The following is a 27,864-nucleotide window of genomic DNA, read 5'->3' as shown; positions in this document are numbered from 1 at the left end:
GGAAAGCCAAAGGGGGAGATCTCGTGACTTTTACTGGCTTAGCTGGGGAATCTAACATCCAAATGAGGTTCACTGAGGCAGGAAAGAAACATGATTGGAAATCTGGGGTACGGTGGGGTCTCCGCCTCAATACCCCTGGGCAGACCCATCCGGGCCTGTTGTTTTCTCTCCAACTGGTTCGAGAGCGAATTGCCCCAGCCGTAGGACCTAACCTAGTCCTAAAGGATCAAAGAACCTCCTTACTTCCGGCTCCAGCCCATTTGCCTAGATTCACTCAAACCTCTCTAGTGACCTACTCCTTCACAAGTAGAGATTCTGCCGCTCCGACCACTCATGCACCAGGTACAGGAGATCGGCTACTTAATCTAGTAAAGGGTGCATATCTAACTCTCAATTATTCGGATCCATTTAGAACTCAAGAATGCTGGCTATGTCTAGTCTCCAGCCCACCTTACTATGAAGGAGTAGCAGTTTTAGGCAATTACACCAACCAGACTACAGCCCCAGAGAGCTGTTCTGCTAGTCTCAACCATAGACTGACACTGCCCGAGGTCACAGGACAGGGGCTCTGTATAGGAACCCTACCACCCACTCATCAGGCACTCTGCAATGTCACAAGAAAAGCTCCCACTGGGAAATATTATTTGGCTGCCCCACCAGGCACTTATTGGGCCTGCAATACTGGACTAACTTCGTGCATTTCAGCCATTATTTTAAATCAAACATCTGATTATTGTGTATTGACAGAGATTTGGCCCAAAGTCATCTATCATGAGCCTGAGTATGTGTATTCTTATTTTGAGGAACATCCACGGATTAAGAGAGAGCCCATCACTCTGACTTTAGCCCTGTTGATAGGAGGAATTACCTTTGAAGGAGTAGCTGCAGGTATAGGGACAGGAACGACTGCCCTTATAGAGACAGGCCACTTCCGTCAATTGTAAGCAGCTATGAATGCAGATTTGAAAGCAATCGAAGAATCTATAAGTGCTTTAGAAAAGTCTTTGACATCTCTGTCAGAGGTGGTCTTACAGAACAGAAGGGGGCTTGATATGATGTTCCTCCGAGAGGGTGGGTTATGCGCTGCTCTAAAAGAAGAATGCTGCTTTTATGCTGACCATACTGGGATAGTAAAGGACAATATGGCCAAACTCCGTGAGCGCTTAGCACATAGGCAAAGGATGTCTGAGTCCCAGCAGGGATGGTTTGAAGGGTGGTTTAATCCATCCCCATGGTTTGCTACCCTGCTATCAACTTTGATGGGACCTTTAATAATCCTTCTCCTGATTCTCCTATTTGGACCCTGCATCCTAAACAAATTAGTACAGTTCATAAAAGATAGGCTTTCAGTTATTCAAACTTTTGTGTTAAGACAACAGTACCAATTAGTAGAACAACAACCAACTGAAGTACCTTAAATAACTCAATAAATGAGTGAAAGATTCCACTCAAGGACAAAAAGAAAATGGGGGAATGAAAGACCCCTTCCAGAAAAGGGATTATACAAGCCTAGCCCTAGGCCCTCAAACATAGAAATAACAGATGAATTTTAATACACAGGCCTGGAACTAAAATAAGCCTTATGAGAAAGTTCAAGAAGTTCATATGAGTCCCAAGCTTTATGGGACAAGCTGACCCAGCATTTAGACAAAATAGCCCAGAAAAGAAAACAAAATACAGAAACTAGACTAAAATATGGGCATTGCTCCATGGGCCACCTGGCAGGGAAAAAGAAACAGTCCCTGACCCCCTGAGAGACCCGACCACCATGTGCTTTTTGCTAACTCATTGTTATGATTATAGCCAAAATAGGTAATGTACACGTATGTTTCATTTATTCCATCAATCACATCCCTGTAACCATGCATCTGCTTCTGTAAGCCTGCTTCTGCTCCCCAAAATACTATAAAAAGCCTACCCTGGATCTGTTAGGCACGCCAGTCTTCCGAATTGACTGGGACGCCCACAGATACCTGTGCTTCCTGATCAATAAAAATTCTCTTGCACATTGCAGCCTGTGGACTCGGACTGGTCATTGGGGCTTGAGGATCTCCCTCCTGAGGGAAGATTCTCTCTGAGAGTCTTACAACAGATGCCTACCAACATTTGTCACCTAGTATATTCTCCTATTGGACATATTTGGTAGCAGTGCTATGTCATGTATCACTGAAATTCAGAGTAAATCTAGTTATTCCACAATTCACATCATTTTAATGAGATTAACACAGAAAAATCACTTAATAGGAAGTGATTGAAATTATCATGAAAATAAAACTCATGTATACTTTTAAAATATACAGTCATGATTATATAATGCTAAGCATGTACATACATAATTTACATTGTATATATCTTTATATGATTTCAGTAACATAAATTTTCAATTGGAAGGAGCAAGTAGCATACTTATTTTAAGGAGATTGCAACCCCATAGGAAGAACAACCTTATCAACTAACCAGACCACCCAGAGCTCCCAGGGACTAAACCACCAACAAAAGAGCTAACATGGACGGAACCATGGCTCCAGCTACATATTTGGCAGAGGAATGCCTTATCTGGAATCAGTGGGAAGGGAAGCCCTTGATTGAATGTAGGTTTTATAATTCATAGTAAGGGGATGCTGGTACGGTGGGAATGAGTGGGTGGATTGGAGAGCACTCTAAGAGAGGTAAAGGGGAGGGTAAATGGGAAGTGGAACAACATTTGAAATGTAAAGAAATAAAATAACCAATTAAGAAAAAACAGAAAAAAGACAGAATTTTTAAGATAATCAATGCTATTCTCTATATTGGCTTGCATATTAGGAATTGTGTATTTTACTTCTCAGACATAAACTCAAAAGACATTAGAAAAATACTTAAAGTAAGTCATCAATGAATTTTTCTTTCTCTTCTGATACCTTCTGCATCCTTTCTTCTGCTTCCTGCAATGAGCAGCAATTTTGTAACTTACGAAGTTACCCAGAGAGAAACATCATGTCTTTCTCTCTCTGTCTCTCTCTCTGTCTCTCTCTGTCTCTCTCTGTCTCTCTCTCTCTCTCTCTCTCTCTCTCTCTCTCTCTCTCTCACACTGTGTGGATGCATGTGTATGTGCGGACGTGTGATGTGGATTTCATATTCTTACTAGGGAACACACACTCTGCTGTCTCTAGGTAAAATGTTATTGAAAATGTCAATAGAAAGCATATTAGAGACGATCCCCAGAGTGCTTTCCATCCTAGTTTAAATTCAAAAGGAATAAAAGCATACTAAGGAAAATGCTACTTAAAAGAAACCCAGGAAATCAATTCTTTCTATTATGTATTATTTTTTTTGAAAAAAATTATTTTAGAGATCATTATGAGATTATTAGACTCTTACTACTCGAATCTGTCAAAATCATCTCTTTAGATATTGGTCTGGATTATGTAAAATCAGGCAGGGACTTCAGATGGGACAAGTATCTGTTTTTCTTCAGTAAATTCAGAAAATTTAGCAATAGAGAACTGGTTGCCTAACTGTTTTCTAGGGGAGAAACACAAAAGAAAAGTTTTATTAAACATAAAAAATTTTCAGCCATATTTTAACTCAAGTAAAGAAAGGCAAATGATGGTTGACAGTTAGTAAGCATTATTTCACCTTTTAGAAATTTTAAGTATGACTAGAATGCATTTAGGTGCATTTAGATCCATTGTAGAGGTCATTTTCTATATAAAGAAAAATCAAAATGTAAAACAGGAAAATTATACTACAAAGAAAGTGATGTAAAGGAAAACATTACCTTCTATTGCATCAATATTTTACAGAAACACAACAACCACAACGCAAAACAAACAACCAAACAAAGACCTGGAAATGTGGCAGTAACAGAAATTATCCTTCAGTCAATAAAACTAACCATGGCATGTGGAGTCAAAATCATTCAAAAATAGTGCTTTTCAATACAAAATAGCTTGTGTGGACTTAGGTAGGCTCTCTTTCTGTACACCCTGGCATCCACATTCCAGAGATTTTATCCTACAGGATCTTAAAATTACAGCAAAATAGATGGGGAGGCATGTTCATTGGTCAGTAGTCTATGATTAGAAGCCATTGATTTTTATCCTGCTTAATGTGTTGCCATTTCTCCTGCTAGAATCCTATCAATAAAATAAAGATGACCAAACATATCTCCCAGCCATGCATTTTATGAGTATTACGAATTAATAGATGGACCACTTGCTTGAATACTCAATAACAAGGACTGTGTGTAATGAATGATTCCTTTTCTTTGTTACATTATCAATGAAACAGAAGTGTTCCAGAGAAAATGAAAAAAGAGTGAAATACAATGCAACTCACTTCACCTCTTTTTTCTCTTCTTTTTTGTGTATTAATGTATAATATATGTGAATATGTGTATATATAGCATTTATGCATGTGCATATACAAGTGGTATTCATGTGCATGTACATGTATGTGTACATATGTGAATGTACTAATAGAGGCCAGAAGTTAGGTGCCATGAATGCTGGACATCAACCTTGCTCCACCATGCCTAAGGTTGCAGATATGTCAAATAACATCATGATTTTTAATTATGTGACATTAGGTCCTCAAGCTTACATGCACTTTCCAAATTGATATCAATCCCTTTTCCTTTTCCTTTTATTTAAATAAGGTTTTGACTTGGGAACTTGTTTAGATGAAGTTCTGTAAAATGTTGCGATTCCAAATCTTCATTGTTCATTTTTCCTCCTACTGTACTAATACTAAGCCAAAACAGTGAACCTTTTCAAACTCATATGCTATACATGTATGAATTATTCTATATGTAGCAACTTAAAAAGTAATTACTCATCCTTTCTATCATGTAGCAGCTGCATCAATCATACTAAAAATACTTATAAAAATATTTCAGTAGGCAAATAATCTGACTGAAAACATATTAAATAGTGATTGATATTCTACTGTTCCTGAAAATCTTCTTGCAGCCTAAATATCCTTAGAAAATGGCATTGTTTACACTACTGTCTGTTGAGAACAGCTGTTTCCCTCTCACCACAGTCAGATGCACAAACATACACTGGTTAAAGCTCAAACTTGTTAAAGAACAGGTGTGTTTGAGACAAAACATTAAAAGCCATAGCTGTAAATATGGCTCTATATTAGGTATACCTTATCAAATATACACTGTGTCTACATATGGGTATCTAAAAAGAGGGAGTCATGGTATTTATCAATTAAAAGGTAAATTACAATTGTAGACTCCACAGTGACATATTTCTACATTTTCTGAACACAAACAACCAGAACATTTCTGTGGTGTTGATGGTTCATGTTAAGGGACTTTACTAGAATTGACAGAATTATGAAATCTTTCATTTTTAAAACATTTAACTAGTTAAACTGTATTTTATTGCTACTTAGTAGCTGTGATAATATTGAGGAACACTGTCCTTGATTCCTAGCCATGATTTTTCTCTTCAAAACATCCAAGATGATTCTTTCTGGAGATTGTCACTCCCTTTTAGCAAAGGAAGAAGCATGAGTTGATGCCATCTTATTACATAATACTGAAGAGACACAAAACACTAAGGGAAAATATTACCAAAGAACACAGAACTTTCACTAATAAATGTAAGACAAAAAACAAGGTGGCTAAAGAATTGTATAATTTAAATTGAAGGAGAAAACTGAAAACATCTCAGGTCTACATAAGAATGATTAATGCATATATGATGACATATTGAAAACATGCAAAACAGTATAGTATGTAAGATAAAAGAAACAGGGATTCATGTATCAAAGCACTAAATTTCAACAATGATATTAAATAGGTTGAAAAGGAGAATATCAAATACTTTGATACCATTTCTATACATATGAGATCAATAATAGGTAAGTGGTGATAGATAGATAGATAGACAGACAGACAGACAGACAGAGAGACAGAGAGAAAGACAGACAGAGAAGTCATAAGGGGGTTTGTTGCCTAGGATAACCTTGAAATCATAATCTTCTTGCCTCTACCTTTTATACTGATTTATTATGCATATGCAGCACCATGCCCAACAACCTGTTTTGTAGTATTACAGGTTGAACCCAAAGCTTCCTGCATCCTAGACAAGCACTTCATCAACTCTACTCTATTTCCAGCCTCACCATTTCTACATTGGTGAAAGGTAATCAGAATAATACAATATGATGTTTAAAGACATGATAAAACTGACAAAAGCAATATGTATGGGCTAATACATTTAAAAGTTAATATTTTTGTAGTCATAAGTGGTATGAATGCTTTAAACCAAAATTACAACTATAATATTGTATTCCTTTATAAACTGCCTAAGAAATGAAGCTGGAGAGAAATCTCAGTGGTTAAGAGCACTCTGCTGCTCTCATAAAACTTAGAATTTTACCACATCAGGAAGCATACAAACATCTCTAACTCCATTTCTGGAAGACCTGACATCATTTTCTGGCCATTGTGGGCATTGAATGCATGTGATACAAGTACATCCATGCAGGTTCACATACATACACCAGGCCCCCATACATAAACACATAAAAAAGAAAAAAATTAAATATTTTAAAGAATAGAAGAAGTCTATTACACAAACTTAAAACATACAAAATAAGAATCATCAGTATATATGTGCAACACCTTATGAGTGTGAAAATAAACTAGCCACAGGGGGAACCATAAACCCAGACTCTCAAAGACCATGGAAAGGGATGGGAACATCTCTGGGACTAACTTAGAAAGTCTCTAAGGGAAAAACCACCCAAAATAAAGGGATTTAGAATACCCTTACCCTTTTTCTTTCTACAGTCCCCACCAACAGTACAGAAAAAAGATGTCCCATAGCATTAATATTTTTGAGTCAAAGTTCCCGTTTATGGCTGTACCTCAACAGCTTGTGTTAAGTTTCCTGTGAACTAGGAATCTACTGAGATATTTTTTTCAATTAAAGTATAGATAGATGGCTATTTGCTTACAGCTAATAGGAACTTCAGGGTTCTTTAATAAAATAATGGGTTGCTGTTTTGGTTTCATTGAACTGTCTTTCAGTATTCTAGTGTTAGGAGCTGGAGCTCCAAGACTACAAGGTTTAAGGTTGGGATTTATTCAAAGGCTGCTTAAAACTCAGTTCAGTGTGGAGTAGCAGCATAGCTGGCAGCTGAGACCAAAGACTGTCAGGAATTTGTAGTGTAAAATAAATCTGTGTGCTCAGTAATGCTGGGGAAGAGAAACAGGTAAGAGAGAGAGGCATCAAATTCCTCTGATGCGGAAAGATGCTAGACTCTAACTTGATTGTGTACTTCACATCATTACTGGTTCCTCATCTCATTAACATTTGGCAGGTTTCAAGCAGTATCACACTAAACACACAAGTTGATCTACAGCAAAGCAAGCAAGTCCCCAGATTCATACTAGAAGCTGAAGAAACACCACCTCTAATACAGTGCCCTGAGGAAGTACCCAAAGCCTTCTTTTCTATTTAAATGTAAATAGATGTAAAGCTTTTAAGAACCAACCATGGGCTCACCTTACACTTATTTGTCTCTACTCATCCTCTAGTCCCTGCCTTTTAAAAATCATTTCTAATTTTTTTTCTCTTAACCCAGCGAAGCACCGCAGCTCATTTAGAATGCAGCAATTAACTTGCAGTACTTGCCGAAGCACTGTGCCTACAGCAACAAAGGAGAGATGCAGATGTGGGAGATCAGGAAAGTGGAGAAAGATCCTATCTCTAAACAGATAACCAGAAATTCCAAAGATAAATACCAGTCAATAACTCATCCCTGCTGAAGAAATTGAATCCCACAATTCAAGCTTTCTTTGACTCTCCCCTGTGAAGTGTATTAAAAGGTATTGGGCACTAGGTCATTGCCAAGCTCTCCACGAGAAAATCCTTCTTCCTAAGGCCTTTAGTCTTCACTTCAGCAGCATTGTTCGAAAACCTGATTTAAATGCCAACACTGACCCCTACTTTGGGAGGAAAAGAAAGAGAAGTGGTAAGTGCTTACAGATGCTGGGGTGAATGGATAGGAGAAAAGAGGGTAAGGCGGGGGTGGATGGCGGGGAAGAGGATCTTTTCTCTTTACTTTTCCAGAAAGTAGACTAAGCCTGTAACAGCGAGCCTGTTCTGGGGAGGCGCGCGCAAGCGACCAAGGACCGCCCAGGCTACTCTTAAAGCGAGCACAGTCCCATATCGGGAACAGTGGCGGCCAAACCTTGCAGAAAAGGAACTGTCCGTCACCCTGGTGCTGAATCCCGCTCTAGTGACGGAGCAAAGTGCTTTAGGCTTTTGGTGGAGCTGGGCGCCAAGATCTGAACCTTTCAGAAAGGGAATCGCTAGTAAGAGCAGGCAGACAAGAACGGCAAACCCAGAAAGGGACAGTTGCAGGAACTGTCGATTTCAGCTCTGAGCTCCGAGGAAGCTCTGCCAGGGCTTCAGTGGAGGATCTGAGAAACAAGATGCAGTGAAGAAGAGAGTCAGTTCAAGGGTAGGTGGGAGGGCATAAGACTGTGTGAAGGAGAGGAAACAGAGTGTGAGAAAGGAGAGGAAACAAAAGGCAAGGTTGTGCCTACGAATTTTGGGAATAAATTGGAAGAAATCTCTCATTGGGAGAAATGGATTCTATTCTACGACTGACCAGCATTTTGACTTGGTTGCTCTCTGGCTTGTGGCACGTTGGATTAACAGCGACAAATTGTGAGTACTCAGAGCTGGGGGCAAAAAGATGAGGTGGGATTGGCGCTCCTCCGAATAAGCAACCACTTTCCGCCTGTATATGATCTTGTTAAAAGGAAAGATCAGAGGGGAAAATCGTAACCAGTTTGGTCTGACCATTCCAATCATCTCAAAAGTTAGCAGAACTGTATTACTGCTTGATCTGCTACATTACCTTGCCCTTCTTTGGAATTATAAAGATCCCTTAGCCTAGTGCTAGTTCCATGGTTCTTAACCTCAGCCAAGGATGTTGCAGAGGAGCTTCAGAGTGAGCCACTGAGCTCTGTGCTAGCAGCAACTACAGCTCCCACCAATTGGAAAGTGCCCCCAAACAACTCTACCTCCACCTCCACCCTAAGTACATAGCTCTCCAATGCCTTTGTCATAAGGTTTCAGCTGGGGCATGTTGTAACCAATGGGCACCCAATTAATGGGTTTTGGGAGTTGAGACTAAGAATTATAGCTCAAAGGTAGTTACTCCAAGAGATCAACGGCTCCCTATTACAGCTGAGAGGAGTGAGAGCTTTACAACAACCCCCACCCTCAAAATTCTGGTAGCTGTGAAGGAATAAGGAATATGCATTGGATTATCCATGTTTTGTCTCCAGCAACACTTAATAGGCAGGAATTTTTGAAAATGATGTATCTGTTTGTGAAACTTGAGCAAACAGCTAAACCTGTGAGGTGTTCAAGCTGCATTGCTCAGCTGCTTCTCTAGGCAGAGAAAAGGAAAATTTGCCTTCTTTGGGAACTCCCAAATGAGAAAAGATGCAATTAAGCCATCTGTGTTCCTTGCAAGGGTGGCTTACCACAGTCTCTCAAGTTTCTGGATTTGTTCCTTCATTTTTTTCTTCCTACATTTGAAGCTCAGAAATATTATTCCAATTTGAGCAACATTATCTTACTACTGTAATTTGTATTATCATTTTTAAGAGGAAAAAGGTTAGGAGACTAATTATAGAATGTCCTGCTAACTTATTCCTTAATCCTTAGAGGACCTTGTCCCAGAATTTGCACTGTAGAGGGCAGATACGTTGATATATGTTCAAAGTAGAGTCAGCGTTTCTGTGATCCAAAGATTGGAAAGCTCACAATCCATAATATTTGTTGTAATATTTTCTCAAAGTTTGAGTTGTAAAGAAAGGCAAAGTAGGTTACCCTGTCCTTGGTTTGGGTTAAACAAATAAATTATTTAATAGGAAATATTGAGGAAAGTTATATTCAGGTAAATAGAATTTTCTTTTCTACCTTCTTGTACTTCCTTTCTGTTTCCCCTTTCCTCCTCCAGTTTTTGCCCCTTTCTCCTTGATATTTTTCCCATGGTGCCCAAGAGCTTTAGACAGGAAGTGAACTTTGCTACTGAGCTAGTTTCTCTCCCTTCTGGAACACTAGAGGTCAGTGCTCTCCAATTAATGCAAAGGTGTGGTTCTAAGCTGTTCTTTCCTCTAAGTACATTCCATTATCTAAAGAGAATGAATACTTTGAAGACCTTATAGGTGAGAGTGAGGAATACAGTGCAAGTGCATGACTTGGACTTCTTGAAGTATCACCCTTCTTGAAAGATTCCTTCTTGCAGCCATATTTTTCTATAGTCAATGTATTTTAATTATGTACAGTAAACTAAATGGCATGGGTTTAAGATTTCAGTCTGTCGTAGCCACAGTAGTTATAAAGCCTGCTCTGGGCATTTAAAAAGAAAGTTGGTGATAATGATCATCAGCATTTCCCAAGTGACCATTGCATTTCCCATTTTCAAATAAAAGAGTAGTTGAGTGCTGCTTGTGAAGTATCCTAGAGTTGGTTTTCTTAAGAAATAGCTGTGTTTAGTGTACTGTGAAAACTAGAAACATTCACCAAACATGCAGCCATGACTGACTATGAAACCTATGCATATTAGTGGTCTTCAGAGCCTATAAGGCAAAACTCCTCAATGCAGTTATGAATATTTCCCAGTTCTCTAGGATGCTGCATACAGTTGTTGTGTATACATTGGATTTGCTGAGAAACTGCTCCCACTTGTATACAAAAGATTCCTTTTAATTTGAGAAAATCATTTTTAAGATTATTTTTCATACATTTTAAGGAGTAACATCAGACTTGAAAAGAGATTGTGCGACCAAGTTCTTCCATGGTAGACAGTTATGGATATTAATTTGTAGGTGTGAGGTTTCTTAAAAAGTAACTTTTACTTGTCTGATCTTTTTTGTAATCACTTGCTGTTGCTGTTATTACTCTGTAGTGTGTTTATTGGTATATGTTTGGTTTTCTCATACTCTGCTTCAAACACAGGCATTCTACTTAACCAATTACAAATTATATAAGTTTCTAATTAAGCACTATGAAAATAAAGTCAGACTAGAAGGATGCCAGCATAATATAGACAATACAATTCTATGGTGAGAATGCAATTATCTACCAGTAATAAAATCCTATGGGAATTCTCTCTAGATTTTCAGGATATTAAAGAACCAGAGTGTTTCCTTTGGATAGATCCTGAGAGGATTATTTAAATTTGAATATATATATATATATATATATATATATATATATATATATATATATATATATCCAACTCCTTTGACACAAGAAGCTATGGTATAACTTGGGAATCCGGTTAAATGAGATCATAATCAGTATCTAAGAAGTTCTTAACCTTATGATGCCTTAGACCAGAGAGGTTAAGAATTATTCTTTCCAGCCTGCCAGTAAAATGTAGCCAGCAATTAAGATATGTTTACTCCAAAATTAACAGCAGCTAAGTCTCTTACTAATGCTATTATTGTAAGATTAGACAAATTACGTTTTTACCATGACATAGTAATGTGTCCAGAAAACAGGAGGACTGCATATGACACACACACACACACAAACACATTGTTAATTTCATTTTTAAAAGTAACACATTATATAATGCAATTTTTAATTTTAAAAAGCTTTAATTTACCTGAAATGACTTTGAAAAGAACTAAGTACCTCTGAGAAGTTTATTACTGCTTATAATTAGAGTCTCAGAGACATGTTACTGTGAAACACTCTATTCTAAATTTTTCTCACATGCTGAATTTCAAAAGATCTGTGAGATGTTGATCATGATGGAAATGTTATATAAGATTTTGAATTACCTGAAGGTGTTAACAAAGCAAATGGAAGAGCTATATGAACAACAATTTTGGTGCTCTTACAGACTGGAGATTAGCTGTGCCATGTTTTCGGTGTCATCTACAATGATCAGAAATGAAGGCACACTACTGTACAGTTGGTGGAGTCTGGAAACACTCCCTGTTATTAAACTAGTTCATTTTGACCTTTAGTGATTGACAAGAAATCACTTTCCATTTCTTTCACTTAAGTCCAATATATGCAACAGACTAACATTTTGCATCTATAAAATATAAATTAAGAACTAGAGTAGAGATTTTTATAGTAAAGGAACAGACTTAGGGGATTAAAATCTAGTGGAACAACTGTGCACTCACTGATGTTCTCATTTTAAGGAATGGCCACCTTCTCACTTGTATTGGTACACAAAGGTATTCAGTACTTTGAAATAAAGTTCTTTTCTGGAGACACAGAATGTCCATATTTTACATACAGCATAATTCATTTATACATTACATCATGTAGCACACACTGGCTATATACATCATGCTGACACAGTCTACAAGTGTGTAAATTATATTGGTTCGTATCAGCAAAATAAGAAACAGTTATTAAGGAGTTTATAATTAATGTTGGACACTGTGAATTCTGGAACCCTAAATTGGGGATTGATTTGGCGACCTAACTTCCTCTATTGTCTGCTATGTGGAAGTAGAACTTCTAGAGTTGGGTGCAATGGTTTGATGTTTACAACTAGTAATTGCTCTTCCATCATAAATTTGAATGTCTGTATGTTGTCTACTTGACTTTCTGCATATTCTTGGGAGTATGTTAATTCTACCTGTTTCCTGTACCAGCTTAACTGATTGAGCTTTTCAGGGTGATTCCAACAATGGTGAATACAAGGAAAAATGCCAACACATTGTGTGCATATCATTTTAACAGCTTACTCTTGAGGCAGAAATATCGACCTTAAGAAATTTCAAAATTCATGACAGTTTAGAGAACTATGCAGGGCTCATAAGGTAGCTCAGTGACTAAAATGTATGTCATGTAACAGTGAGGGACTGAGTTTGAATCTCTAGAACTGACAAAATCCAGACGTGGTATTATACGTATGTAACCATAATGTCCCTAATGCATGTAACCTCCACACATGCACAGAGTTATGTGTATGACTCTGCCCAACAAAGGAACATACCCAAGAATCATATACATATCTACAAATTCATATCTATACACATTTCATATGAATATATACCTATCACACAAATATCACACGCAGAAACAAATATATAGATACATACATATATACATGCATACATATCATGCAACACCAAAAGAAATAAATCAGTTTATAGAAAAATATTTAATAAGTGTTCTTTGGCCACTGTGCCTGAATGTATCTTTCTTTATACTCCCTTGCAAATATCCCTGTCCTTCATTCTTTCTATTTCTGTGAGGTAATATAGCTTATGCATTGTGGATGTATTTTCCTGAGCTCATTGGTGCATAGAAGGTGTAGACAATTTGAGTGTCTTGTGGATTTCAGCTCTGATTTGTTATACTGTGTGCACTGTCACCAAATAAGATGATGCTTTCCAGCAAAAACTGTTGCACCACAGGCTCGATCATCCCCCTATAGGATACTTCAGGATAATTACATAGCTTCATTGCGCCCTTCCCTCTGCCTCTAAAGTACTATTCTTTGATTCCACCAATTCACAAAATCTATACTTATGGGGAATATTTTCCAGTTCATGGAAATTGGTCATACAGAGTTCATTAGGAGAGACACTAAAGAGAATCTGTACAGAACCCAGCGGAGGACAGACTGTCCAGGTAGAAATAGTACATATAAAGAAGACCAGGATATTCTGAGTGGAAGTAAGAGAGAAATCAAGCATGTTAAGGATATCAGAACTAACTCTTTTCTCTGTATAATGTCTGAGTGCCTGACAATCACCATTGTGATTTACTTTTTTTCCTTCTTTGGGTTTACTGTCACCACTTCCTGCCTTCAGCTCTCCTTTCACTGTACCTTCTTTCTTTTCTTATTTCCTCCCTCCTTTCCTTGCTTTCTTCTCAATGTTCTCTCCTCCTGTTCTTCCTCCCCTCCTCTGCTTGATTCATTTGCCTTTTACTGAGTAACAGTTTACACATTGTGGCCTAAGCTAATGCTTTTATCTCACTCAAACGCCACACCTAGAGGAGCAGAGTCTCAGGAGATCAGTAGGAATTCAAGTAGCTCAGCAACAAGTGACCAGTGATGTGCATAAAGTATAGAAATTTTATCTTAAACACTCAGACAAATTTGCATTTAGCTTGATGTTATATCATTTTTCATGATTGAAATATTTTCCTTAAATCTTTAATTAAAATTGAAGAGCCAAGTGTATTCTTAAGTGAATAGGAGAGTGTCAGGGAACATGCTCTCCTTTTTGTCTCTCTCTCTGTGTTTGTGCCTTCCAAGATTACTGTATTAGAGAGAAGGCCAGTGTATTTCAGAACAATAGTTTGCTTCATTTTCCATTATCCACTGTTACTTTCTGTAACCTAGAGATTATGCTCAAATAAAGGTTGAAAGAAAAAAGATGTAATTCAAAAGACATGAAGACCCACCAACATTGCAATGTAGAGAAAAGGAGCTTTAAGAAGGTGCTATTCCTAAGAATGCTTTCCCACTGCACCTAGGTGTGTGATGCCTCCACTATAGTCATCTGGAAGAGCAGATTACCACTCCCTCTCCACTGACTTTTTCACACTGAGTCTTGGAGGCAATCTAGACTGGGATCCACAAGACTAAGTTCTTTCTAGTAAGGAGGCAATTAAGAGAAATTAGCACTCCTCATTTTACAGTCATTGCCAATTACGACTATGTCAATAGATTAGATTGGTGGATCACTAGAGAGAGAAGTAGTATTAACCAATGTGTCTTTATAAGGATTTCAAACATGCACCCCAACTTTAGCAGTTGATGAGATTTTACTTTGTTCCCTATGACAGCCATACAGAAAAGTGGTATTGTCCTTTTGCTGGGTATGTGCTAGCTTGGCTATATAGGAAACTGAATCAAGATTACATCTTATATATGGATTGCCATGAGATGTCAACCCACTTTCCATGGTTTAAATCATATATATATATATATATATATATATATATATATATATATATATAATGATATATATCATTAATATATATTAATATGATATAAATATCATAATATATTATATATTATATATATTATATATATTATATTTTGCCCACAACTGTATAAGAAAACTTATGCTAACCTGTAAAGAACCTCTCCCACATTTCTAAAGAATAACATTGTTATGTAGCATTATCTACTCAAAAAAGTTACCCAAACCACTGATTTAATCTTTGGAAAACAACTTTCCAAGCAAATGGTCAGAAGAAGCAAGCTGGAGTAGCCATTCTAATATCAAATAAAATCAATTTTCAATTAAAAGTCATCAAAAAAGATAAGGACACTTCATATTCATCAAAGGAAAAATCCACCAAGATGAACTCTCAATCCTCATCTTCGATTGGTTTATATACAAGTGTGCAATTTCTAGGCTTGAAAGTAAAATGATGCTATCTGGTGCTGGATAGAGGAGCCTTATTTTTTATTATGGCAGCTTGCTATTTTTGTAACATGGTGATTTGGTTGAACACAATAAAGTACAGTAGTAACTGATCTCCCCCTCTTCCTGGATGAGTGAGGAGATGATTAAATGTTGATGTCAGCATCCATGAGCATATTCAGATGAGCTTCTGCTTCTGTTGAAAAGGATGCTGTGTTTGATTGTGGTCCGAAGCTTTGAAGCACTACTTGGCATCTCCTTCCTTGGAGGTCTCACTGTTTAAACATAACAGATTTGATAGCTTGTTGGTAAGGTGAGGTCCAGCTTGTCTCCACTAGGTCATCTTCATGTGAATCCGGTGGTTATACGGTTTTGTTCTAGGGATATTTCATTTTTTTAATAACGGTTTTAGCTGACATTCATGGAGAGAATGAATCCTTAGAAGTGTGCCACTAGTGAAAGGAAATCCTGTCTAGAGTATGTTTCTTTACAAAGCTGTGTTACACCATCCTTTGGGCCCTCTGCTGGAAAAGTAGAATCAAGTCTCAAATAATGCCTTTTAAATTGTATCCTCTAGTATTATAGATGTAGGACAGTACTGTATCATACCTCTGTGGATGTAAAATAGCTTGTACCTGCTTTATGATACGTAGTAGTGACCGTGCTTTATCAGAGCTGTTTTTAATGATGTTGCTCAGAATGTTTTCTTTCCAGATGATGATTGAGAAGCTAATTTAAAAAAAAATGGTGCCAGGTACCACAAGAGTAATAGAACTGTGCTGTTTTCTCGGGTTTTGTTTTTTTACTTTTTTTTTTTAATGGAGTGTGCTGGATGTCTCTACAGTTTTGTTCAGATGACTGCAGAACCTGGAAAAGCTGTTGCTGCTGTTGATGCATAACACACTGCTAATATTGGTCTTTTTATATAAATATAAATATATATATACAGATATATAATTTGAATTTTTTGAAACTTTACCTGTGCTGTCAACTTTCGAAAAAAGTACCCCCGTTTACTGTGTTGAGTTGGCACTGTACAGAAATTAACAGCCATATTGGTCTAGAAATGTTGAACTTAAGTTTTTTCCATTTGTACAGGGGTAACACACTGTATTAAATATGTAAGGTCTTATATACGTGGGTTTGATTACAAAAACTAATAAAGTATTCTCTAAATTAAAAAAAAAGATTACATCTTATATATGGATTGCCATGAGATGTCAACCCACTTTCCATGGTTTAAATCATATATATATATATATGTATATATAATGATATATATCATTAATATATATTAATATGATATAAATATCATAATATATTATATATTATATATATTATATTTTGCCCACAACTGTATAAGACAACTTATGCTAACTTGTAAAGAACCTCTCCCACATTTCTAAAGGATAACATTGTTATGTAGCATTATCTACTCAAAAAAGTTACCCAAACCACTGATTTAATCTTTCTACCACCTCTTCCTGGTCAGGACAAAACTGTCAAAAATGACACTCTAGCTTGCTCTCTCAGTGTCTACTATCCATCTGTGATGAACTTAATTCTGATTGTTAACTTGATAAGATTTATAATCATCATGGAAACAAACTTCCAGTCATACCTTTGAAGAATTACTAGACTATATTAATTGAGATGGTAAGACTCACTTCAAATATGCATGACATCTTCTCATCAACTAGATTCCCAAACTGAGTAAAAAGGAGAAAGAGCACTAAGCATCAGTCATCAGTGCCCTGCTTCCTAATTAAGGATCCCATGTGACCAGCTGCCTCACCATCTCCATGTCTTTCCTACCATGATGACCTGTGACATGAAACTATGGGTTCAAATAATTCCTTCCTTCTCAAGTTGCATTTGTCAGGTTTAGATTACAGCCACAGAATATAAAGTGAAATAGTTTGTCTCACCTATTTTATGCTCATGGAAAATTCTTCTAACTAGAGTTTCAAGAGCTGTGGGATGTGTACTGTGTGCAGAACTCAGTCATTGACATGCAAATCCTTTACTCTTAAACATGGAGCACTCTTCACAAACCCATGCCATAGAATAAGGCAAGTGTTCGTCTGCTGATGAATACTGATTATGATTATATGGGAGGGTAAAAATTAAAAACTTCTATCCAATTTCACTTTTGTTTATCCTGGGCCAGGTACAGTGGACGTTCATGTCTGATGCCACAAAACATTCATCTGATAATGAGAAATCGCCCTTATAGCAGCTTGCTCTCACCATTAACTTAGTGAGCATTAGACCAATAAATTCTTTGCTATAATTTCAAGTTCCCATGAGATTTATTGCTTGTATCTTATTTTTTCTGTTTCTGCCTTGACTGTTTTGCATATGCTTCCTCTGACCTAGGGAATCTAAAAAAGACATTGTCCAATGTTCAGTGTCTTTTCCTTGGGGCCATCCCTCAGTTCTTTCTAAATTCTTACAGACAAGAAAGGTCTTTGATTATCCTGACTGTTAACAACAAAGCAATAAGCAAATATTTTGTTTTGCTCTTCAATAACATCATGTAAATGAGTAATTACATAAATACTTACACTTATTTCAAAAGCAGATTATTTTCATTTTTTACAGGAAATTTATATAGAATTTCATCATTTAAAATAAATTACAAAGTGCTGCTTTGGAGAAAATGGAGCGAGACTGCTCAGAATTTTATGTTACAGCATGTCCTTTCTCTTCTGATTCTTCAAGGAGGAGTCTTGTGATGTTCATCACTTTTTAACAAAATCTCTCCCCCTTCTTCCTCTTTCTTTTTGTGCTTGTGTGTGTTTTAGTGTGAACTCATGGAGAGCAGAAGATAATACTGATGTCAGTCCTCATCTTCTGCCATGTGTGAGACAGATTACATCACCATTGCCTATACCAGGGTCACTGATCTGTGTGATTGCAGGATTCCCCAGTCTTTTTATCCTATCTTTCTATAGTTAATATGGGACTGTACATGTGCTATGATATCTAACCTTAGATGTTTTATGGGAACTTAAATAAGTTATCAGACTTCCTTAACAAGTGTTGGCCAATGTGTGCAATTTCCCTAGTCCGATCTAATTCTTATTCAATTTCATAATTACATGCTAAATAATCATATTTTCAAGTTATAAAAAGGAGGATAGAAGCTGATACTATTCAAACAGCTATTGCTTGACTGGGTTGGAGCACTAAGTCCACGATGGTATCACAAGACAGTACCCATTGGCAATAGTAGTGAGAGTCTGGTGTGGCTACTAATATGATCTCTGCCTGAAGTCATGTTGAATAATTAGGTACCATTTTTTGAGATCATGTATGTTTATGTGGAGAGGAATAATATTTTATCATGCTATGTGCATTGTATTCTGATCATGCAAGGATATTCAGCATATTGCCTTGCGTAATAACCCTTTATAATAGTTGCCTAATAGCAGTAAATTCTGGCACTCTCATCTATGCAGTAGGATCCTCTAGTGAGCAATAAAGTATTTTATATTTCATATATCCATAAGTGAAACTCCTATTTTTAATTTTACTAAACAGGAAATCTGATTTTCTCTTGCTGCTATCTATATGTGTCATCTTACTGTCATTTACTGATCTGTAAAAATAGCAGCTTGTCAAAAAAAATGCCTCCTCACCTTTTTCTCTTTAGTTTGCAGTCAGGAGATATTTTTATGAGAAGGAATTATCTTGTAAAGGCCGCTGAATCATCCACCTACATCCCAGGCATCCCCTTGGGACCTCTTCAAAAGCAAAGGTCTCATGCTAGCTATGATTAAATTGTCCATATTTAGCACAGTGAATATCAAAATAACTACTTGATAAAACAGAAGCACAGACAAATTTAAGGAATCTCTAGGCAAAGCAGCAAGTCCTCATCCAGTACATAGGGCACACTCCTTTTTGTCACACACCTCTTTATATTTGGTGTAAAAAAAAGCAAGAATGCCCCAGTGCTGCCTTCCATTGGCCAATGGGATTGGAAGAAGTGAAAAACAAATTAAATAAAATTGTTGCAAATCTGGATTTGGCTTTGGTCATTGTTTCTGATTTAAGTGCTGTTTTTTATCACATACTTAGTGCTCACTCTAAGTAATATCCTTCAGAACACCTATCCAATTAGATATTTATTGTCCTTACTCTTCTCTTTAGAGAACTCCCAAGGCCTTATGTTATAATTTGTCTGAATCTAGTATATCTATTATAATTTAATATAGTATATGTTTTTGATATGTTATTCAAATTAATGTGATACAGGAACAAATGTATGTAATTTTGTGAAGGTGGTGAGATATGTGTGTAGGGTATATACTTTTCCATGTGGGTACAGGAGTATGGAGTTTATGCTCATAATTCACCACAAGGTGTAGAGGACAATATGGACATTAGTATTTTCTTCAAACTTTCTCCATTCTATTTTTGTTACACTGATTCCTTAAATAAACCTGGAGCTCAATGATTTGGCTATGCTGAATGTCCATACTCCTGGTGCTGGGTTATGGACATGGACTGTTGCACCTAGGTTTTGTGTGTAGTAGATTCAAACACAAGTCCTCATACTTGGGTGGCAATAACTTATGAGATTAGCCATCTCTGCACCATATGTGTCTTATTTTTCGATGCAATATTAGTTTTATAAAATGGTAAATATACCCAGTAGATTTGCACATAGACTTTTTTTCATAAACCACATGTTCTGGTGACTGCCAAGGTTTATTATTCCTCAAAGCCAACATTGACTCAAGTGTCACTTTTGTGAATATTTACCTCTTCAGATAAATAATTGAAATGGGCATTTGGTGAAATTAATGTCTATTAATTTTCTGAAAGTGTTTTACCAGGAGGATGGAAGGTATGGAATCATGGCTTGTGCTCTGACTTAGAGCCTGCCTTATATCCTGATTTATTACACTTATATTTCTAACTAACAGGATGTAAATTATGAATATACTAAACTTAACATTTTAGTAATAATACAGAAAGGTGATATTGCTTAAATATGTGGAAAATAAATCTAGCCTTGGTTCCTGAATACCGTTGCATTGGTCTTTATTTTGGATAATGTTCGTTTTCAGGAAAACATTGGACAACTCCAATAATGATACATTGAATACAGTCACCTAATGTTTCCTATTGGTTTATGACACTTATTTGTTTTATCATACAGTCTCATAAAATGTTTTATGGTCATATGAGTCGGAGTGTATGTATTTATGTTTGTATGTCTGTATGACTGTATGGTGTGTGTTTGTGTGTGTATGTGGGGGGATTTTATCATTGTATGTGCATGTATGTGCACATATCTCTATGTGCATAAGTACATTAAACAGTGTTCATTTCTTTACTTTGAGAAGTCAAAACTTGTGGACTCAGAAGTAAAAGCAGTTTCTGCCAAGCTGACAACCTGAGTTCTATCCCTGAAACCCACATTATGGAAAGTAAAAACCAATTCCTTCTAATTTTCCTCTGACCTTTCACACACATGGAGTGGCATGTGAGCATATACATAAAAATAAAATAATCAATTTAAAAAGAAGTACTTGTGTCACCTGCTTTCTTTGCTGTGGTGACAAAATGCCTACAAGAAGCAAATTAAAGAAGAGAGGACTTTGCTTAGAGTATCACCCCAACAAAATGAACCAAATGTGGCAAAAGCTATTTGCATGATGGCAGAAGTATGTGTCTGTGACCTCTTGTCTTCACATTTTGGTGAGACAGGAGCAGATAATGGACAAGAATAAAATCAGATCATTAAAAGGCACTTCTCCACCAAAAATCTGTATTCTAAAGGCTTCAATGCTTTCCCAAAATGCCAGTAGTCACTAGCTTATCATTTTATATGTGCATAAGAGAGCATGTTGGGATATTTTTTGCATGTGGAGAGCATAAAATGACTATAGAATCTATCTATTCTATCTATCATCTATCTATCTATCTATCTATCTATCTATCTATCTATCTATCTATCTATCTATCTATCTATCTATCTATCTATCTATCCTATCTACCTATCTATGTATCTATTTTCTTTAACAGAGGTTTTTTTTGCTGCTTTGCCATTGCACTGCTTATTCCAAGTTACCAGTTCACAAGCCTCTGGCTGAGTATCATGTGTCCATGCCCACATCTGTGTTAACATTAGGATAACAGATATGTTTCATCAACTCTTGCTATTTAGAAATATTGAAATCTGGACATCAGGTCTGAGTGGAAAGTGCTTTTCTCTTGCCTAGCATTTGATACTCAAGCCATACATTATTGCATGTTTTACTTTAGACAATTATATATGTATGTATGTATGTGTGTATGCATGTGATATATATATATGTATATATATTCAGATGCAGTATAATTTATTTCAAAAATTTGAGTCTATAGTATAGATTTTGATTGTTTTGTATTATTCTTGACATCATCTTGTTTATCAATTCTGAGTCCAGAATGACACTGTATTCAATGAAAAAATTTAAACTTAAAAAAGAAACTCAAGTCATCAGATATAAAGCTATTATGTTCAATTAGAAATAATTTTCTTCTAATAAATGAATAGGAATATTTAGAAACATTTATTAAATTAATTTACTTATGTTTTCACACATTATATTTTCTATGTTGTGTACATTTCTCCCATGCTCTCGTATACAATGTGTTCCTCTTTGCCCCTCCCCCATAGCCCTCTACACAATTTTACTTTAGTTTTATGTCATTTATACATGTGGGGCTTTATACATCTGGAGTCAGAAAGATGAGGTACTCACTTTTTTTCTGAGTCTTACTTAATTGATTTGACATGACTATGTCCAGGTAAGTCATTTTTGCCTGCAAATGACACAACTTCATCATCTTTATGATTCCAAAAAATTCTACTATTCATGTATATAACATTTTTATCACATCTTCATTTTTAGTTAATAAGATTGGTATTTATGTTGTGGTAAAAATTAAAGAGGGTCATTTGTTACCAGTTCCCACAAGCCAGATCTGCTCACTCTAGCTGCTACACTACCACCCAGTCCGCAATCCACACTCTCTCCCAGATGTCTCCATTTTAGCTGCCCTCTCTGCATGGTCCCCTAGGTGGTAATTACCAGGCTTGGCACACACACAAACACACACATACACAGACACACAGACACAGACACACACACACACACACACACACACACACACACACACACATCTCATTCTGTGGGAATTTCGAGTTCTCACTTTGCTCGGACAACAAAACCAGATCCGCACACTCCAACTGCCTCTCAGTCATTTCTTTCATACACTGTCCTTTGGCCCAGTAAAATCAAAGCTTCAAAAACTTTTAATTTAGCAGTTATATTTAAATGTTAAAGTCTCAATTCACAATTAATCCACACAATAAATTCACTGCCAATTGACAAAACTATAAACTGCCCACCTAGACAAGATAAAATCGATCTAGTTGACTTAAATCTGAGCCTTTTTCTTTAGACTCCATTTTGATTTACTCCTTTCCCCTCTCTCTGCCTTACAAAAACATGGTCCCTGCCTCACTCTCTACTGTCTAGTCATGTATCGCCTTGACATGAACCTACACCTCACCCTTTCTGTTTAATTAAAAAAAAACCTTTTATCTCAAATGAAAGCTGTGCACAACTTGAAAAGCATCAAAATGACTATGTTTTCTCAAAGTCAATAAATTAGTCTTCAACTCTGACAGAAATCTGAGAATGACTAATGTTACCTGAAATTATGAGAAACACAAAACATAGCTTCTTGCCTAGAGGCTGTCTCACCAAAATAGGAGGAACTCCATTGATGATCAATTTCTTTGTAGAATTCAGGAAGGGGTATTGTCAGGAGCAGACAGGTCCCTAGTCGAATAATCTTTAATAAACAAACATCCATAAACATCATATTCTGTGGACTTCTGATGCTTTGAAGACCATCTATCTATGCAAAGTGTTTCTGAACTGTTAGGCCTTGACTACTCTCTCTGCCATTTCTAATTTAATTATCTTAAAACACTCTTTTAATTACTCAGAACCATGAGTTTATTATTTGGCTCTTAACTTGTATTGTTAGTCATCTAAAAGTAGTTTATAATCATAGTTATACGACTGGGTCTAAGCCTTGTACTTTTAAAAACTTTGTAACAAGCAAGTTTTATACTAAAGTAAAGATATGACAGTAACTTAGTTATCAAATGAGATTATGGCTATATAAATCAATCTACCTAATTCCTCCATGTTAAATTATGATCATTTCTAAATTCCGCATAAAACCAACCTTAGAATAATCACTTTCAGCACACCAAAGTCCAGGGAATCAGGGCAAAACTCTTTAATGACTTCTTCAAGCTGTACATAGGCATTGAGATATACTTGGGGGTATAGGGGGTAGGAAAAATGGGGAAGTCGAAAGGCCTTAGGAAGTCCACCTAATAATTCTTGTGACCTCTGATGACTGTCTTGACTGGATCTGGTTGAATCTTCCTGAGATCAGGAATCCAAGCAGGCCAGTTTCGGCATTCTGATGACAAGCTTCACCACAGCTATACATTCTGCAATATATAAATCTCAAAACCAAATTTTAGCATCATCAAGATAACTTTTTGTTTTATTCTCTTGAATCTAGTATTTCAGGAGGCCTCCCTTTATCAAATGTGACCCATATAACTCTAAAAGACATCTGGAGCCTAATCATCATTTTAAAAACACAAAGACAAAAGCTTTATCCCAAAATATTGTTTGCTTTTGTCTGTAACCAGAAAAGCTTGTACCTTGTATTCTCTCCCAGAGGAATAATATAATAAGACTCAAAATCACACACCATTGTGAAAATTAAAACTATCCTTAAATGAAGAAGTAAGCTAAACAATAGTGAATGAGCCTGTTTAGATTTCTTATCTGTCATACCAGGAAATTAACCCAAAAATCCTGTGGTGCTCACATTAAGTGAACCTAAGCATCTTGATCCTCCTTTCTCTGACTTACAAATACTTTGTCCCAGTCCCACTCTCTACTGTCTAATTATGTATCCCCTTGACTTCAATCTACATATTTACATGTCAAATATAAGCCCATTTCCCCCTCTACCATGAACCTTCTCTCCTCTCCCTGTTTCTATGAAGATACACCCACATCCACCCATCCACTCCCACCGCAACACCCTGGCATTCAACTACACTGGAAAAACAAGTCTTCACAGGATCAAGAGCTTTTCCTCCTGTTGATGCTAGGCAATGCCAACCTGTGCTACATATGCAACTGGAGCCATGGGTACATCCATGTGTACTCTTTGGTTGGTGGTTTAGATTCGGGAGATCTGGAGGGGAAAGGTCTGGTTAGTTGATTTTGTTGTTCTTCCTATGGGATTGCAAACCCCTTTAGCTCCTTCCATCCTTTCCCTAACTCCTCCATTATGGTCCAGGTGCTTAGACTGATGGTTAGCTACAAGCATCCTCATCTGTATCAGTAAGATGTTCAAATCATGTTCCAGTCAGCAAGCACTTCTTGGTATCTGTAATAGTGACTGGGTTTGGTGGATGAATATGGGATGGATCCCCTGGTGGGACAGTCTCAGAATGAAATTGCCTTTAGTCTCCGCTCCACTTTTTCTCCCTATATATTCTCCCAGGAGTATTTTGTTCTGCGTTCTAAAAATAATTGAAGCATCCACATTTTGGTTTTCCTTCTTGTTAAGCTTCACATGGTCTGTGAATTATTTACTGGGTATTCCTAGCTTTGGGGATAATAACTACTTATCAGTGAGTGCATACCATGTGTGTTCTTTTCTGACTGGGTTATCTCACTGAAGATGATATTTTCTAGTTCTATCAATCTGCCGCAGAATTTCATGTGGTTGTTGATTTTTAATAGATGAGTAGTACTCCAATGTGTAAATGTACCACATTTTCTGTATACATGGTTCTTTTGAAGGGCATCTGGGTTCTTTCCAACTTCTGGCTATTTTAAATAAGGCTGCTATGAACATAGTGGAGCATGTGTCCTTTTTATATGTTGGAACATCTTTTGGGTATATTCCCAGGGGTGGTCCTAATGACAGTGTCCTTTGTCTTACAGCAGTTTTGCAATTTAATGAGGTTCCATTTGTCAATTCTTGATCTTAGAACATAAGCCATTGGTGATCTGTTCTGAAAATTTCCCCTCATACTATGTGTTCAAGGCTCTTCTACACTTTCTCTCCTATTAGTTTCAGTATACCTTGTTTTATCTGGAGGTTTTTTTATACACTTTGATTTGTTCTTTGTACATGGAGATTAATTTGTATTCTTCTATATTGCTGATCGCCAGTTGAACCAGTACCATTTGTTAAAAATGCTGTCTCTTTTCCACTACATGTTTTGAGCTATGTTGTCAAAGATAAAATGACATTGGGTTTGTAGGTTCATTTCTGGGTCTTCCAATCTATTCCATTGATCTACTTCCATGTTGCTGTATAAATACCATAAAGTTTCTATCATTATTGCTCTGTAATAGTGCTTGAGGTCAGGGATGGTGATTCCCCTAGAAGTATTGTTTTATGATTGAGGGTAGTTTTTGCTTTCCTGTGTTTTTGTTATTCCAAATGAATTTGAAAATTTCTCTTTCAAACTGTAAGAAGAATTGAGTTGGAAATTTTTAATGGGCATTGCATTGAATCTGTAGATTGCTTTCAGCAAGATAGGTGTTTTTACTGTATTGGCCCTGTCAGTCTATGACCAAGGGGTATCTTTTCATTTTCTGAGGTCACCTTTGATTTCTTTCTTCAAAGACTTGAAGTCCTTGTCATAGAGATCATTCACTTGCTTGTTTAGAGTCACACCCAGGTGTTTTATATTATTTTTGATTTTATGATGAATGACATTTTCCTAATTTCTTTCTCAGCCTGTTTATCCTTTGAATAAAGGAAGACTACTGATTTGTTTGAATTAATTTCATATCCAGCCACTTTATTGAAGTTGTTTATCAGGTTTAGGAGTTCTATAGCAGAATTTGGTGATCACTTTACTATATTATTATATTATCTTCTAAGAGTGATATTTGACTTCTTCCTTTCTAATTTGAATCCTATGACCCCCTTTTTTTTGTCTAATTACTCAGGATACGAATTCAAGTAGTATTTTGAATTGGTAGGAGAGTGGAGGCAGCCTTGTTTAGTTCCTGATTTTCATGGGATTGCTTCAATTTCTTTCCATTTAGTTTGATGTTGACTACTAGTTTGCTGTATATTTCATTTATTATGCTTAAATATGTGCATGTGATTCTTGATCATTCCAAGACTTTTAGCATGAAGGGGTGTTTAATTTTGTCAAATGTTTTCTTAGCATTCAATGAGATGATCATGTGTTTTTTCTTTGATTTTGTTTATATAGTAGATTTTATTGAGGGATTTCTGTATATTGCACTATTCCTGCATCCCTGGGATGAAGCCTACATGATCACATTGAATGATTGTTTTGATGTGTTCTTTTATTTGGTTTGCAAGAATGCAAATGCTCATATTGAGTATTTTTGCATCAGTATTATGAGGGAAATTGGGCTGATGTTTTCCTTATTTGTTAGACCTTTTTGTGGTTTAGGTATAAGCATAACTGTAGCTTCAAAGAACAAATTGGGTAGTGTTCCTTCTATTTCTATTTTGTGGAATATTTGAAGAGTGTTGTTATTAGATTTTCTTTGAAGGGCTGATAGAATTCAGCACTAAAACCCATCTGGTCCTGAACTTTTTGTGGTTGGGAGACTTTTCGTGACTGCTTCTATTTCTTTAGGGGTTATTAGACTCTTTATGTGATCCTGATTTAACCAAACTTTTCTAGTATCTCTCTAGAATCATGTCCATTTCCTGTATATATTCCAGCTTTTTTGAACATAGACTTTTGTAGTTGGATCTGATAATTTTTTTTTTAAATTTCCTCAGTTTCTGTTGTTATGTGCCCCTTTTCTTTTCTGATTCTTTTTTAATTTGGATATTGTCTCTGTGCCCTCTGGGTATTCTGGCTAAGTGTTTATCTATCTTGTGGATATTATTTAAGAACCAGTTCCTGGATTTGTTCTTTCTATAGTGCTTTTTGTTTTTACTTAGTTGATTTTAGCTTTGAGATTGATTACTTCATGCAGTCAACTCATCTTGGATGTATTTGTTTCTTTTTGTTCTCGAACATTCAGGTGTACTGTCAAACTGTTAGTGTATGCTCTTACCACTTTCTTTTTTGAGGCATGTAGAGCTATGAGTTTTCCTTTTATCACTGCTTTCATTGTATACCATAGGTTGCATATATTGTGTATATTGTGCCTTTTTAATTAAATTCTATAGAGTCTATAATTTCTTTGGATATGTTGTCCTTGACCAAGTTATCATTGAGTAGAACCTTGTTCAGATTTCATGAGCAAGTGGGCTTTCTGTTGTTTTTGTTCTTATTGAAGACCAACATTAGTGTATGCTGATCTGACAGGATGCATGGAAATATTTCAATCCTTTTGTATTTGTTGAGG

At 36.4% G+C, this 27,864-nt stretch overlaps 1 protein-coding gene across 1 annotated transcript in view; it reads left to right on the top strand.

Moving 5' to 3' along the window:
* The first annotated feature begins 8,234 nt into the window (after nt 1–8,234).
* The window catches only part of Cntnap5bl1 (contactin associated protein family member 5B like 1), a 985,855-nt gene continuing 966,225 nt past the window's right edge, over nt 8,235–27,864 (top strand). The window contains 1 exon segment of the mRNA NM_001329899.4: nt 8,235–8,681. Within this exon segment, the coding sequence (NP_001316828.2) occupies nt 8,600–8,681 (82 nt within the window). The 5' untranslated portion in view covers nt 8,235–8,599.

The sequence above is a fragment of the Rattus norvegicus genome, chromosome 13, assembly GCF_021556685.1.
Source record: "Rattus norvegicus strain SHRSP/BbbUtx chromosome 13, alternate assembly SHRSP_T2T, whole genome shotgun sequence".
In the NCBI taxonomy this organism is placed as follows: domain Eukaryota; kingdom Metazoa; phylum Chordata; class Mammalia; order Rodentia; family Muridae; genus Rattus; species Rattus norvegicus.
The sequence above is the reverse complement of the archived record's forward strand: the minus strand, read 5'-3'. Positions and strand labels throughout refer to the sequence as shown.